General features: G+C 50.7%; 1 protein-coding gene across 1 annotated transcript in view; it reads left to right on the top strand.

The window, feature by feature from the left end:
• Nucleotides 1–2210: 2210 nt before the first annotated feature.
• The window catches only part of LOC142583441 (nuclear factor related to kappa-B-binding protein), a 588296-nt gene continuing 574134 nt past the window's right edge, over nucleotides 2211–16372 (top strand). Inside the window, exons 1-2 of the mRNA XM_075693910.1 lie at nucleotides 2211–2229; nucleotides 2905–2967. Of these exons, the coding sequence (XP_075550025.1) occupies nucleotides 2947–2967 (21 nt within the window). The 5' untranslated portion in view covers nucleotides 2211–2229; nucleotides 2905–2946. The remainder of the gene's footprint in view (nucleotides 2230–2904; nucleotides 2968–16372) is intronic.

The following is a 16372-nucleotide window of genomic DNA, read 5'->3' on the forward strand; positions in this document are numbered from 1 at the left end:
GCATGCCTTAGCATAATTGATGGTCTCTTGTTGAAAGGAACAAGGCTTGTAATCCCACAGTCTCTAAGAACGGAAGTGCTGTGTAGACTACATGATGGGCACCAGGGTATCGTGCGTTGTCGTAATATTGCTAAAGGTTCTGTCTGGTGGCCAGGATTGAGCACCGATCTGGCACAGTTCGTGAATCAGTGCACTGTTTGCGCACGACATGCCCAGCAACTAGCCGAGCCCATGATAGCAACCGCAACACCACCGTTTCCTTGGGAGAGAGTGGGAGTAATCTGTGCGTAATCAACGGCCAGGCATATCTTGTCGCCGTGGATTATCTTTCACGTTACCCTGAGGTAGCCATTCTTCCTTCCACAAAGTTGGGAACGGTCATTGATAGACTGAAAAGTATTTTTTCTAGGCATGGAATCCCTGAGTGCGTGGTGACCGACAACGGTCCTCAGTTCGTGGCAACTGAGTTTGAACAGTTCGCTATGTCATACGGGTTTCGCCATGTCACCGTGAGTCCGAGGCACCCGCAGGGCAACGGGGAAGTAGAGCGAATGGTTCAGACGGTTAAGCACCTCCTTCTAAAGTCTAAAGACCCTTATCTGGCATTGTTGGCTTACAGGGCGACGCCCGGCATTCTTGGGGTCAGTCCTGCGGAAATACTTATGGGTAGGCGACTGAGGACAAGAGTCCCAATGCTACCATGTCATCGAAATCCGGGAAAAAGCAGCCCGAAAGTCGTGGCCAGAGACCAGACGGTGAGACGGCGGCAATGCCGCTACTACAACCGACGCCATCGGGCCAGACGGCTTCCCGCGCTAAAAGCAGGTGACTTCGTCTGGGTGACAGACATGCAATCCAAGGCCGCAGTCCTCGCACGAGCACCGAAACCGCGGTCATATGTAGTGCGAACAGACGACGGCGTTTGCCTCCGCAGAAACAGGAGAATGCTTAAGTCTCCCAAAAGAAAGGGCGCACATGGAAACTTACGAATTTCCAGAAACCGCGGAGCAGCCGAGCGCGGCACAATTGGCTCATAGCCCAGATGGCGCGACTGTAACAGATTCAGCGGGGCCTCCAACTCGCGCGGTGGCCAGTGGTGACCCCACTCCCACTGTAACACGGTTTGGTAGACTGGTGAAGAAACCCATCCGACTGGGCTTTGATGAGTAGTGCTTTGGTGTTTAGTGTTTTTCTAGTACAATATATGTTCTGTCTTGTATTTTCGAATGTTCTTGTGTGGTGAAGAAATCCATACGACGTGACTTTGAGTGGTTTGCTGTTCTGTTTTTCTGGTATAACATATTCTCTACCATGTATGTGCGAATGTTCCTGTCCTTGAAAAAGAGAATGTGCTGTTATCGCCTGCCTGTGTGCGGCGTGTAACGTCACGACAGATAGCTGGACAACCACTGCGAGTGCCAAGCTACTTGTGACATGTGACGTCCCCAGAATGTATATTATCGGCCAGCACAATAAACGGGGACTTTTCCCTTCCGTCACCTGGAGCGCGGCTCGTCGACTGTTCCTTCCGACACGCATACGCGACACGCTCGCATGCCGTGTCACCACATAGTTTCTCACTATAACACCTAGAGGGAAATCTGGCGCCACCGTCTATGGGAGTTTCTTAAGGGGGCACCGTGCCGTCATGTGAATGACGGTATATGTGTCTGCGTGGCTCGTGTTGGCTGGTGTTGTACGAGGCTTCGTCTAAAACGTGGATATGGCTACACAAATAACGCGTTCTCAAAGTAAAATCTTTATAAAATGTTTCTATTCACGCATTTTACATCTTTACTCACCTAAAATGCATGACCAAGTGAAGAAAAGCAAGAACAGACGACAAACTGCTTCAAAGCGATCGCGAACCTTGTCGTCTGTCCTCCAACTTTAGCGGCCCGCTGATATTTTTTACGGATTATATAATCGTACACGCAATAACAAGTTCTCATAGTTAAAAAAAAACGTTTTTGCGTAATAATAAAATCAAAACAGCATTTCCCGTGCTGCTTTAGTAGAAAATGAATCATTGTGACAGACGGAACGGTGCTTGCCAAGCGCATCTTCAAGGTGTCCTGCATCTCCGAGAACGATGCCAATCCTAAGTCACAATATACCGGCATTCCCATGCATACCACAGCGCAGCAGCGCCAGATTTCCCTCTAGGTAATGTAGTGAGAAACTCTATGCCTAAAGCATTCTTCCATCGTGACCTACTCTAACGACTCGGTACGTCTGTACGAAATCGTCAAATCGTTAAGGGTGCATTTAAAGAAATCCTGTGACGACCATACTACTGCTGCAGCTACACGCGTATCAGGTTTTGTATCAATAACACTAAAACGTTGGGCTAGTTGGACTACTTCTTGATTAATCATCATACCATGGTAGTGAAGCTCGTGAAGCAGCGCTCTTAAAAGGACATGAAGACACACAAGAATACACGACGCTCGCTGCACTCGCAATTATTTTTGGAGTCTGAGGATTCTGCAGGCATATAAATATGAAGTATGTGTCCTGAAATAAAATTGTTGCGATTGCAGCGAGTGTCGTGTATTCCTTTGTGTCTTCGCATTCTTGTCAGTGCACTGCTCCGCTACCGAGGTATGAGGGACTCTTTTCGTGTGCGCGTGACGATAAACATCGACAACGCCGTTGTCAAGCGCACAGCGTTACTAGCTGCGTTCAGCCGTTCGGCATTGTACCAGTTGTATTGTACGCTTCTATGTGTACAAGAGCAAGCGAGCGTGACTTTCTTTAACTGCTTTGGCTGTGGTATCTGCTGGCAATGCATTAGCCATTGTAAATTGCCGAAGGGCATTGTACATCTTGTTATCGAGATGCAAAACGTTGCTTCTATATAAGTGCATTGATGACATCGTTTGACTAGGGGTACTTCCGCAGAAAGGTGATCTCGGGACTCGGCATCCGTTGTTCCGGAGCTTGATGTACCACCGAGACGATGAGGTATGTGCCACAACAATGTCCCACGTCTCAGCATAGTATTCACCAGATCTGGTTTACCAGTAGCAAAAAGATTCGCAACAGGTCGAGTCTACTTAGTCGATCCGCTCAACATGTTTATCGGTCGGTTCTTTTCTCATCAGACTGATTTGTGACTGCGGAACCTCACGGCCTCTTCTGTGCACTCAAAGAGCGTAATGAACGAGTCGGCCTTCTGCAAGGCGATGAGTCTTGCTCTCTCGTCTCCCTAAACGCCAAGTTGTTAATAATTTCTGCACCACGGTCGGTGCCTGTTTTTTTATTCTAGAGCCTCTCTCTTGCCTAAACGATGTGGTCACGTGAAAAGCAACATTAAAACCAAGTGTGTTTGAAAACACACATGCACGCACGTTGATGTACACACTTCGCTCGTTCTTTTTCTTCTACAGTCCCGATTACAACAGGAGCTCATGATTGGCGGACATTATTACCAGTTTTTATTACGATCAGCATTGCATTCAGTTATTTTTATTGCCAACTGTACACACTGAAATCGAAGAATTTGGCAGATCGCAAAATTTCTTTAATCCGTTTTACACTCTCTCTTCAAAAGAACAGCCGTAGAACTAGTACTTTTGAAGCATAAATACAAATGAAAGGGAAAAGACAAGTATACTGTATTTAATGTACACAGACCTGGTGTGCGCTCAAGGACAAAATTTGTCACATTTAACAATGTGTAATTTCTATGCCTTGCTACTTTATTAATCATGCTCCAATAAAATAATTGTTCATGTTTCCTGTCGACAGTCATGCAATGAAATGCATTAATACCTGATAGCGTTACACTCTGCTCTGTGAATCTATTTGAGCAGATGATTAAACAAATCCAGTGGTTTTTGGCTGGTTACATTTTTATTGGTCATTTTGCATTTTTTAAGTTAGTGTAATTGTGTATGTGCTGCTCACTTTTCATGTAGCGAGTTGTTGCAAAGAAAACCCATGTTGGTTTTATTATATCAAATCTAAAGCATCAGAGTCTTGGATGGTCGAGCGCCAACTGCGCGACACCCATTGATATCAGCTCACCTGGTCAGCAATGTAAGGCAACAGAAGATGGTGTTGCCTCACATTGTAGGCATGCTAAACATAAGAGGAACACAAAGCGCTACACGAATTTAATGAAAGGCAAAAAACACATGAACTATCTGCACATGCAGGCAGCGCGTCAATCCATCAATCATAAGACATGCTGGGGCATTCATTACATATACTGGTTCAGGCATGAAAAAAACTCAGTGATTAACTGATTGTCATTTATTGGTTGGTCAAAGGCATGGCCCTAGTGGTGTCTCAGCGTTCGAGACCTTTCTCTCCACATTGTATCAGACTACCCTTGTTCTCTCATTGAACTTCATTCCCCTTTTGCTGATGCCTGGTCAAAGTAACAAACTAGCCTAGTCTCTTCTCTTGAGCTGTGGCATTGATTTCTTCTTGTGTGTAGTTATTCCAACGACAACATTTCCTTGGCACTCTGCACAGCTCATCTCATCATTGTTATCTCCAGCATGTACATCTTTTTAATGTTACAGTAAAATGGCCAGTGGGACTAGTTGGTAGTTAATCATTTTTTCATAATTTGAAAACTAAAGCACTAGAAGAATGAAGAAATAAGACATGTACAAGCACTTGTTTGTGTCCGCCTTCGTCCTCCCGGCACTCCAGTGTCCCGATTTAGAATTTTAATAATCTTCAACTCTATTGAAGTTGTGCAGATCATTACCAATAATGAAAAGGCATTTAACATTATTCACAACTGTCCAAGATTATCCAATTTTTAACTATGCTTGCTTTTCATGTAGAACTTGACACCATGAGTAAGGTTCCATTAAAAAGTTTTACATTACCACATAAGCCAGGATAGTGCCAGCATTTGTTTTGGCCACTACGCAACAGAACATCGGGCCATGCTATTCTGTTTGAAACACAACAAGCAAGCAATTAAGCACCACAGATTGTACCCATATATCTTTTTATCAACACGACTGGATTTCTCGTGCTCATTGTCAAAAATAAAGTGAACCACACATTGAGGAATCTGGTTTTAAATGCACACACTTGGCAAGATAAGGATGCTAATGATGACGAAGGCATCAGTTGGAGTCATAATTTCTTTCCAAAATATATTTATTGTAGAAAGCTAGAGCATACATTCTTGTTCTAAGAGTAAACACATGCTGCATCGCTCGGAAGTGTGCGTTTCCAGTGCTTCGCCTGAGGCGATGGACATAACAAACACCCAGACGGCGCCGCCAGCACTTAAGGAGTGGCGTGTCTCTTGCGATTGGTCAAAAAAAAAAAATCGGCTGTGGCTTAGCTAAGGTTAAGCCCAGGATGCGGAGCATACTAGCCTTTATTTTAGTTGTTGAACCACTGTTTAGCCTGGTGAACTGCTGTTGCTTGGCTATATTTGGTTCGGCTAGATGAAGAAACAACTCATGCGTTACTCTGCTTCGCCTTCAAGAGTGGAACGCGACAGCGTTCCCGTCGACCCGCCAAGGGGTGTAAGACAATGGGCTACGGCGCAGCGACTACGCGCCCCGCTTTGGACGCGGTGAGCGTCGAGCAACGCAGCGTTCGGCGCGGCAACGAAATGTGCGCCTGAGCAAGCGATGCACGCCTGAGCCTTAGAAACAGCTCGTTTCTCAGGCAACACCGCATTCACTAGAGGCGCTTTTGTACCGCTTTGAAGCATCATACTCGTGGCTCAGTGGTAGCGTCTCCGTCTCACACTCCGGAGACCCTGGTTCGATTCCCACCCAGCCCATCTTGCAAGAGTTGAGCCAAAGCCACCTAGAAACAAGCGCAGCTGCTTATATACCGCCGCGACGGCGCGAGTTGGAGCCCCGTTTCTCCTCTGTCGTGACGTCACGGTGTCACATGGTCAGCCTTGAAGGCAACACCGCCGCGCCTGAGGAGCTGGGTTGAGCTCTAGTAATATGCTTCGCATAAAAAAAAAAAAGACCTCGCATCACACAACCTAGAAAGAGCCTGTGAGCTAACCTTCGTCCCTTAAACACACAGCACAAACACATTTGTCATCATAGAGACACAAATACTGCCGCAGAGAGCTCTCCACATGCCAGTTACGGGCACTCTCGTGAGGCACTTTTCCAAGCGTCTCATCGCTAAAACCCATTACTCGTCGCATCACCATTACAAGAGCGCCAGCAACGCCTCGTGCATGGCGATACAGTGCGTGTCTCCCGTGCACGCGCTCACGGCAGCGCCCGAGTCTGCCGTCCACGGCGTGGCTCTTGGCCTTCGGGGCGCGTGAAAAGTGCGTTCGGCGGAGAGACGTGGTTGACTGTGGAATAGGCTTCTGTTAACTCTTCTTTTAAAGTGTGTGAATGCTTAATATTGAGTTTCCGAGCACAAGTTCGCCCACAATAAACCAGTGTGTTTAGTGTGCTTCATTGAAGAGTGCTACATTTCTGGTGGAGGTGCAGGGTATAATTGGAAGTCCCAGTTTGTAAGAGAAAGGAGCCCCGACCCTCAGCGATTGGAACCCAGGGAACTGACTCCAGTACACCAACGCACAAGCCGCCGCATCCGAGGCGACCCACCCGAGTTCGGACTGCTTCCTGTTGCTGCAGCAGTGCAGGCAACAGTTACCAGTGACGGTGTGACCATGACCAGCCCAGTGGCATGGTCCCAGCTCATCGTGTACCCACCACGCACGCCCGAGTCTTTTCACAGCGATACGTTCGAAGATGTGGAAGACTGTTTTGAGCACTTCGAGCGAGTGGCAGATTTCAACGGCTGGGACGAGACACGGAAGCTTCGCAACGTGTACTTTGCTTTAGGAGAGTCAGCGAGGACATGGTATGTCAATCATGAAGCGGCCCTATCTTCATGGGAAGAATTTCGGCGACAGCTGCTTGCCACGTATGCCAGCACCGATCGGCGAGAGAAGGCAGAGCACGCTCTACAAGGACATGTCCCGTCTCTTCACGCATGCGGATCCAAACATGGCTGAAGAGAAAAAATTACGCCATCTGATGCGTGGCTTTAAGCAGGAGCTGTTTGCAGGACTCGTCCGCAACCCACCACACAGTGTTGCTGAGTTTCGCACCGAAGCGACGACCATAGAGAAGGCGCTGCAGCAGCGTGCCCATCACTACAATCGAGATGTCACCAGCGCACCGGTCGATATCCTGTCAGCAGGCCCAGGCAGTAACACCGAAGCACTAAGGGAACTGCTGAGATCAATCGTAAAGGAGGAGCTTCGAAAGCTGCAGCTACCAGAAGCCATGCCGACAGTTTCAACTCTCGCCGCCGTCATTCGAGATGAAGTTCGCCGCGCCATTCTGCAGCGAGGACGTGAGGAACCGCCTGTTCATGATGACCAACCACCACCCGTACGTCGCGTGCCTACGTACGCTGATGTGTTATGTCAACCGACCGGGCATAGTTCTGCATTCGCGACCCTCAGCAGCCGCCAGCCGGCTCTGCGCAGTGGACCCCTTCTAGCAGAACTGAGGCCACGAAAAAGTGACGTGTGGCGTGCACCCGACCGGACGCCACTCTGTTTCCACTGCAGGGAAGCTGGACACCTTTACAGAATGTGCCCACATCGCCGAGCAGGTCTTCACGGCTTTACGATAAATGTGCCTTGTCCCCGTAATGGCGAAAGACCCATCGAAATTCAGGACTACTTGACCCGACAACAGTATCCGGCTGCTAGATACCCACACCAGTCCCGATCATCAACGTCTGCACGCTACCGATCACCAAGTCCACGGCCATCCTCGATTTCTCCAAGGCGTCATTCACTGAGCCCACGTCCGGAAAACTGAAGCGAGCGACCTGTGGAGGCGAGACCGCTGACGTTCTAAAAAGCCAAGATCCTCCGTCAAGTTTACCGAGCAGCCGCGATGAACAGAAGCGGATGAATAAGATAAGTGAACAGAGAATTTCTTCAGACTTGCGCATTACAATAGACGGTCATGAATTGAGTGCATTAGTCGACACAGGTGCCAATTATTCTGTCGTAAGATATGCACTCACCAAGGAATTGAAAAAAGTTTTGATGCCATGGAGTGGACCGCAGATATGTACGGCTGGCGGGCACCTCATTACGCCCCTGGGTAGATGTACAGCGAGAATCAGATTTCGGGGTTTTTCTTACGTCGCTGATTTTGTCATGCTACCAGAATGTTTGAAGGATGTAATACTCGGAATGGACTTTCTCCTGACAAATGGTGCCATAATCAACCTGCAGAATTCTAGCGTGTCATTTTCTACGAAGCAGGCTATAGACATGCAAGAGTCGGAGGAGCTAGAACACGTTGCCTTGCGGGTTACCGACGATGACATAACCGTGCCACCACGATGCAGCATGCTGGTTCGCGTAAGAAATGAAGCATTCGACGACTCGGAAGGTATAGCGGAGGCCAACGTCGAGCTACTGTTGAAAAAAGGTATTTGCGTAGCATGAGGAATTGTTCAACTACGCGATGGGTGTGCTGATGTATTGCTGACAAACTTCGGAAGTGAATTTCAGCACGTCACAAAGAACACAGCCATCGCCTTCCTGCACAGCGCTACTGCGGTCACAGATGTATGTAGCTTAGCGTCAAGGCCTCCTGCTGTCCAAACTATGCATGACGCCGTAACATCAGTTGCGATCAACCAAAGTCTGACGCCAGCCCAGAAAGAAATGATGGAAGACCTTATAAATGAATTCACAGAATGTTTCTCCACCTCGTCAAAGGTACGGCGCACACCAATTGTTAAACACCGTGTAATAACAGACGAAGCGACCAGGCCGGTATACCAACATCCGTACCGAGTGTCACCGGTTGAACGAGAGATCATAAAGAGTCAGGTGCAAGAGATGCTTGAGGATGATGTGATTCAGCCATCAAACAGCCCATGGGTGTCGCCCGTAGTCCTTGTGAGAAAGAAGGACAATACATTGAGATTCTGTGTTGATTACCGGATATTGAACAGTGTGACCAGGTGGGATGTATACCCCCTTCCCCGCATTGATGACACGTTGGATCGCCTACGAAATGCAAAATATTTCTCTTCATTAGATCTCAAGAGCGGATATTGACAAATTGAAGTAGATGAAAGAGACCATGAAAAAACTGCTTTCGTAACCCCAGACGGCCTGTATGAGTTCAAAGCGCTTCCATTCGGCCTCTGCTGTGTGCCAGCGACATTCCAGCGCATGATGGACAGTGTCCTCTCGGGTCTTAAATGGCAGTCATGCTTAGTTTACCTAGACGATGTAGTGGTATTTTCCGCAACATTTGACCAGCATGTCCAGAGGCTGCGTTTAGTGCTTCAAGCCATCTGCTCGGCAGGCCTAACCATTAAACCGGAAAAGTGCCAGTTTGGATTCCAAGAACTTCGTTTCCTGGGTCACGTAATTAGCTCGCAAGGTACTGGTTCGGATCCCGACAAGACTGCTGCCGTTGCAAGATTTCCAAAGCCTACAAACAAGAAGACGGTACGGCAATTTTTGGGCTGTGTGCTTATTACAGGCGATTTGTAGGAAACTTCTCGAAAATTGCCGGACCTCTGACGAAACTTACTAAAGAAGTTGTGCCCTTCATGTGGCATACTGAACAAGAGGTTGCGTTCAATGAACTAAAGGAACGATAGCAAGCCCCACCGATCCTCGTCCACTTCGACGAGACAGCGGACACAGAAGTCCACACAGATGCAAGCAATCTCAGTCTCGGCATGGTTTTAGTTCAGTGGCAAAATGGGGAAGAGAAAGTCATAGCGTATGCTAGCCGCACTCTCTCGAAAGCTGAAACAAATTACTCTGCGACAGAAAAGGAGTGTTTGGCTGTCATATGGGCCATCAGCAAGTTCCGACCATACCTCTACGGCAGGCCATTCCGTGCAGTCAGCGATCACCATTCTCTTTGCTGGCTGGCAAACCTAAAAGATCCATCTGGACGACTTTCAAGGTCAGAAATGTCAGAGGACTTCTTCATAACCTCGACAACATTATATAACTACTACACAAACACAATCCAAAGTTGCTGTGTGTTCAAGAGACGCATCTGAAGCCTACAAACACTAATTTTCTTTGTGTAACAAGCATGTGACGCCCCCTCGGGCATAGTGTTTGTTGGCCCGCGAGGCTCAGTAGGCAACATTGGTAACCGCAGCGATAAACTCCTATGAGCATAGCTGCTCGGGGTCAGTCATCGTTCATCACCACCACGCTGCAGTGTCTGTCTAACGGAGGGTGCCTCGAGACCTCCCTTGTTCACGAACCCGGGCGGATCGTGACACTGGCGACGAGTACCCACAGATGGTTCTACGCCGCCCCTTTCGGCGGCGTGGAACAATCAGCAACGGGGGACCGCAGCTCGTGGCGGTCCCCCATTGCTGCCGCTATGCTGTTGTACGGAAGGTTCGAGCCGTTCGAGGAAGATGGAGTACATGCCTGGCCAGTTTACGAGGAAGAAGTCCACATGTTCTTCCAGGCAAACAACACACCCGAGGTCAAACAGCAGGACATGTTCCTGGCCAGCTGCGGGACCCGCATCTTCAGTCTCCTGCTCGACCTTCTCAAGCCAGCCACGCCATAGTGCTCGTCCTATTGCGCTCGCATTTCTACCCAGCACCGTCCACACTAATGGAGCATTTCCGCTTCAACAACCGGAGCCGCCGGAAAGGAGAGACCCTCGGGCAGTTCGTTGCTGCGCTATGAGGGTTAGCGAGTGCCTGCGTTTTCGGGGACCAACTGGACTCGCTGCTCCGGGACCGTTTCACCTGCGGTATCAACAACTTTGCTATGCGACTCCTGGAGCTTCCCGACCCCTCACTGGAAGACGCTGTTAAGGCAGTGTTGGCAATGGAAGCTGCCGCCAAGGATGCCGGCGGGATTGCCAGTGTGACTGGCTCACCGTCGGCGGTATCGGCGGTCAACAAGTTGGCGACAAAGGCCAGTACATGCGGTCACTGTGGTGGTGCCACTCCCCCTAAGTGCCAGTTCTCTCAAGCACTATGCTTCACATGCGGGAGAACTGGGCACCTGGCACGGGTATGCCGAAGGGGGAGGACGAATAGCAAACAGCAGCAGCAGCAGTCTGGTTCAAGCCCAGGTACCACACAAGCCCGTGGCCAGGCTAGCCATCGCAAGGGTACGCGGCGAGGGCGTGCGGCAGCAGGCTTGAGTTCTTCCGCAACCAGGCTCCACATCGTGGCCGAGGACCCGCCGAATTTCGACATGTGGCAAACAGGCTTTGTTCCATCTTCATCTGCTGGCTAACACCTCGACAGAGAAGCTGTTAGCCCTCGGACTCCATAGCACGTTTGTGGAGCTCAAAGAAGCACAGTTAGGGTCGCAGATACTCGGACTCCAGCAGACTACCACGGGCAGGAAGCTTCTAAAAAGGCTTTAACATCAAGAACTAGAAAGGGAAGAACAGAGAATGGCAAACCTACCAGATGAGTACTGCAGCACCATCAGGGTAGGGTCCTTGCCAAGAAACATGGACCCAAACCTACGCGCAGCCAGGCGGAATGCTAGGGCAAAATATGTAGAGAAATATCTAGCAACCAAGGCGAGCATGGTATATACGGACGCCGCAGTGTATCCATGGAAACGAGGAACAAAAAAGCGAAAAGTTGTCGCGACAGCAATTGGCTCGTACTAAAGGAGATCACTTGCGCGTCGACATGGGACTGTACGGTAATTGAGGGAGAAGAAATGGCTGGTTGCTCTAGCGGCCGCGAAGGGTTACCGCACAAGCATATCCCTTACAATATTAACGGATTCTAAGGAAGCATGCCGTAACTACATCAATGGCAGAATTGGCCAAAAGGCACTCCAAATCTTCCTCTGCGCTGGCCAACACGAAAGATGAGTTAGACACAACATTTTCTAGATACTGGGACACACTCAAATTGAGGGCAACAAGAGGGCTGATAGGACCGCTCGCGAGTGTACTAACCGAGCGGACCTAAATGAAGACCCCGAGGACTTCATGACGGTGATCCCGACGTACTCCGAAATACTAAATTATCATAGAGGAACGAGGATCAAATACTCCCCGCCCCATAACATGCTTAATCAACAAGAGGCAGTTTGCTGGCGGAAGCTGCAAACAGGAACTTTCCCGAATCTACACATACTAAGCAAAATGTTCCCAAACCAATACAAGGACATATGCGCATGGTGTGGCACAAAACCCGCCCTTTATCATATCACGTGGCAATGCAGCAAAAAGAAAACATTCCACGATATAGAAAATCCGAGTGCGGAGCTGTGGCAGAGTATTCTCTCCAGCGGCAACCCATGCCTCCAACGGGGGCTGGTACACCACGCCCAATGAGCAGCCACGCTCAGTGGTGCCCTGGAATAGGGGCGCCAACTCTGCAAGACGGGAGTCACCATCGGCAAGAAGAAGATGGAAGTACTCGGTCTGACTGCTGAATGACTCTCTAAATTACAGCAATAAAGTGTATCCTAGCCTATCCTATCCGTCTTCTGTGCCGCCGTACATGCTGACAGTCGAAGTCTGTGGGCACCCCATTTCCATGGAGTTGAACACGGGCCAGCGTGTCAGTAATGGCCGGGAAACTCTTAAAGCGTGCTTTCCCCGGCGTGTCCGTTGAGGCTGCGGCCGTGATGCTGCGCAGCTACTCAGGACAGCTCTTCCAGGTCCAGGGTCAGGCACAGGGCAGTGTTCGCTTTGGCGACAGGCACGCAACCCTTCCCCTTTACTTAACCGAGGGGTTGTCGCCGACGCTGCTGGGACGAAACTGGATTCATGCACTGTGCGTTCGTCTGCCGGTGTACCAGGAAGCCAGCCTGCATGTGCTGAAAGATGTCCCCAGCCTCCTAACCGAGTTGAAGTCCCTGTTCCAGCCAGAGGTGGGCACCATTGCTGGCATGACGGCTGGCATCTATGTACCTGAGGGAGCCCGGCCATGTTTTTTCAAGCCTCGCCTACTGCTGTTCGCCCTGAAGGATGTGGTCACCAAGGAGCTGCAACAGTTGCAGCGAGAGGGCATCCTAGTGCCCGTCAACACATCTGAATAGGCCGCTCCCATCGTACCAGTCCTCAAGCGAGACGGCAGTGTCAGGATCTGTGGGGATTTCAAGGTTACCATCAACCCCTTCGCTACCGTCGAGAAGTACCTGCTGCCCCGAATAGATTTCTGGTCAGCGTTGTCCGTTGGACAGAAGTTTACCAAGCTTGGCCTCAGAGATGCTTACCAGCAGCTGGTGCTCCGGGATGCCTCCTGGAAGTATGTCACAATATTGACAATTTTGGGGCTCTTTCAATACACGCGCTTACTGTTTTGTATGGCCTCAGCCCCAGCCATATTTCAGAGGGAGATAGACAACCTCTTCAGGGGCATGAGGCATGTGATGGTGTACGTGGACAACATCCTAGTTACTGGCAGAGACGTCGGGGACCACCTGCAGAACCTACACAACGTCCTGGCACGACTGCAGGATGCCAGCCTCAAGCTCAAGCTGGAAAAGTGCATTTTCCTGGCCCCCAGTGTTGAGTACTTGGGACATATCATTTCCCAGGCTGGCCTAGCCCCGGCTCCCCGCAAAGTTGATGCTGTGCTCAAGGCACCCAAGCCCCGGAACAAAAAGGAGCTTCAGAGCTACCTTGGCCTCATCAACTTCTACAGGAGTTTCCTGCCGAACATGTCGGAGCGTCTACAGCTGCTACATCGTCTGCTTCGAGATGATCAGCAATGGGTCTGGAAGAAGGAGCAGGACTGGGCCTTCCAGCGCAGCAAGGAGCTAATCGCCAAGGCTCCAGTCCTGGTGCACTTCGATCCTACCAAGCCTGTCATCCGTACCGTAGATGCGTTGCTGTGCGGCGTGAGAGACGTCCTGGTGCACTGGGACAAGGATGGCCAGGAATGCCCTGTGTCGTTTGCTTCTCGTCGGCTTCATGCTGCAGGGCAATGCTACAGCCAGCTGGGCAAGGAAGGCCTGGCCCTCATGTTCGGTGTCGAACGTTTCTACGAGTATCTGTAGGGCTGGAAGTTCGAGGCGGTCACGCACCACAAGCCGCTGTTGGAGCTGCTGGGGCCTGACAAGGCAGTTCCCGTCGAGGCATCACCTCGAGTGGTATGCTGGGCCTTGAGGCTGGCAGCTGACAGTTACCAGCTGGTTTACCATTCGGAAAAGTATCTGGGACCTGCCGATGCCCTGAGCTGCCTGCCCCTGCCAGAGGTGCCTGATGCTGTTATAGAACCTGTTGAAGTGTTCATGCTGAAGCATGTGTACCTGGAGGTACTCTAGATTTGCGGTGTCGCAAGCGACCAGCCAGGACCCATTCCTGTCTCAGGTGGTCAAAGCAGTGTCTCATGGGGAGGAATTGGTTCAGCAGGCCTATAGCCACAGGGCTATAGCTTGCAGCAGGGCTGCCTACTGTGAGATTCCAGGGTGGTGATCCCACAAAGACCCTGGTCCAGGGTCCTGCAGTTGCTGTATGCGTGTCATCCTGGCGTGGTAAAGACCAAGATAGTGGCCCGGTCCCATGTTTGGTGGCCTGGCCTGGACCAGGACATCGCCCACACATGGCTCAGAGCTGCCAAATCTGCCAGGAGCATCAGTGGGCCTCACGTCATGTGGAAATCACCCCCTTGGCCATTCTCACAGAGTCCCTGGTCCCGCTTACATGTGGATTTCAGGGGGCCCTTCAAAGACCATTACTTCCTGGTGGTGGTGGACGCCTTTTGGAAGTGGGTGGAGGTTCTACCTGTCACCACTCCATCAGCAGGCACGACAATTGCAGCGCTACGACAGGTCTTCACTGCCCAGGGGTTGCTGGACGTCATCGTGTCCGACAATGGTCCTGCTTTCGCCAGCACAGAGTGCCTGGCCTGGCTGACGAAGAACGAAATCCGCCGGATGACGGTTCCGCCGTACCACCCTGCTTCAAATGGTGCAGCCGAGCGGGCGGTGCAAACCATCAAGGACAAGCTCAAGAAGAGCCAGACTGGGGATTTCCGGGTGCAGATTACCCGGATACTGTTTCAGTACCGGGCCACGCCCCACGATGTCACTGGCCGTGCCCCCTGTGAGCGCCTGCTGGGTTGGATGGTCAAGACACCCTTGGATGTCTTGCATCCGGACCTCCAATCCGCGGTGCTCCTGAAGCAGCTGAAGCAGAAGCTGGCTGCTGACTGAGGGTGCCGTCTTGGGCCTTTACCGGGGAGCTCCAGTTTTCGCCGGGAACTTCCGTCCTGGCCCACCCTGGTCCGCCGGACAGGTGGTGTCTCCTGCCAGCGTCTCATTGCTGCTCGCCTGCATGCCAGACAGGGCCACGTGGCACAGACATGCTGACCATGTTAGGCCTCGTCTCGGGACCTGGCCAGCACCCTCGACTGCCACTTTAAAGTTCCAGCCCGCAGGAGGACTAGCGGCAACACCAGTCGCTTCAAGCGGAGCACCTTGGAGGCGGCAAGCATTGCCATAGGTGCGGCGCATGTTGGGCTTTCGTCGAGCCCGTCAACACCGGTGCCCAGGTGGAGTACTCGACGGCGGTGGCCACCGGACCGTTACTCGCCTGGGTAGCAGGCACCGTTGACCCGTCTAGGACGGAGGCAGAACCTCGTATCTTGAACTTGGACGTCTGTTGTTGACAAACAAACTGTGGGTAAGGTGGTGTAACAAGCATGTGACACCTCCTCAGGCATAATCTTCGTTGGCCCGCCAGGCTTGGTGGCCTGCCAGGCTTGGTAGGCAACACTGGTAACCGCAGCAATAAACATCGATGAGCACAGCTGCTCGGGGTCAGTCATCCTTGATCACCACCACGCTGCGGAGCATCTGTCTAACGGAGGGTGCCTCAAGCCCTCCCTTGTTGAGGGTGCCTCGAACCTGGGCGAATTGTGACCATTTGTAGTTACACCATCTTTTGAAAAGATAGTGACGACGCTCATGCCTCCGACGGTGTAGGCATAGTAGCCGACAAGTCTGTAGCTTGCTGACATGTCATGCTTCAGATGCCCCTTGAGGCAGTGTCAGGTCGCAGCATCCTTTTTAATAAATTGTTCACTGTATGTTCCATTTATGTACCCTTGAAGCATGATCTTGAAAAAAAAAAGACAGACTTTTATAACCTCATTGATCAGCTTCTTAAGCCTTACATACTCGTGGCAGATTTTAACGCTTACAATACAGTGTTAGAAGACTCACGATGCGACATGAGAGGCTGGCTAATGGAAAGCTTTCTTGTATCCTCTGGTGCGTGCCTCTTTAATAAAAGGGAGCCCACGTATTACAGTGTCCAACATAATTCATACTCTTCAATAGGTTTAGCAGTTGGCTCTGCGGCCATCTTTCCATATTTAGAATAGAGTGTATTAAAAGATCCCTTCGGAAGTGACCACTTCCCTGCAACCCTAAAGCTGATAC

The sequence above is a fragment of the Dermacentor variabilis genome, chromosome 5, assembly GCF_050947875.1.
Source record: "Dermacentor variabilis isolate Ectoservices chromosome 5, ASM5094787v1, whole genome shotgun sequence".
Classification (NCBI taxonomy): Eukaryota; Metazoa; Arthropoda; class Arachnida; order Ixodida; family Ixodidae; genus Dermacentor; species Dermacentor variabilis.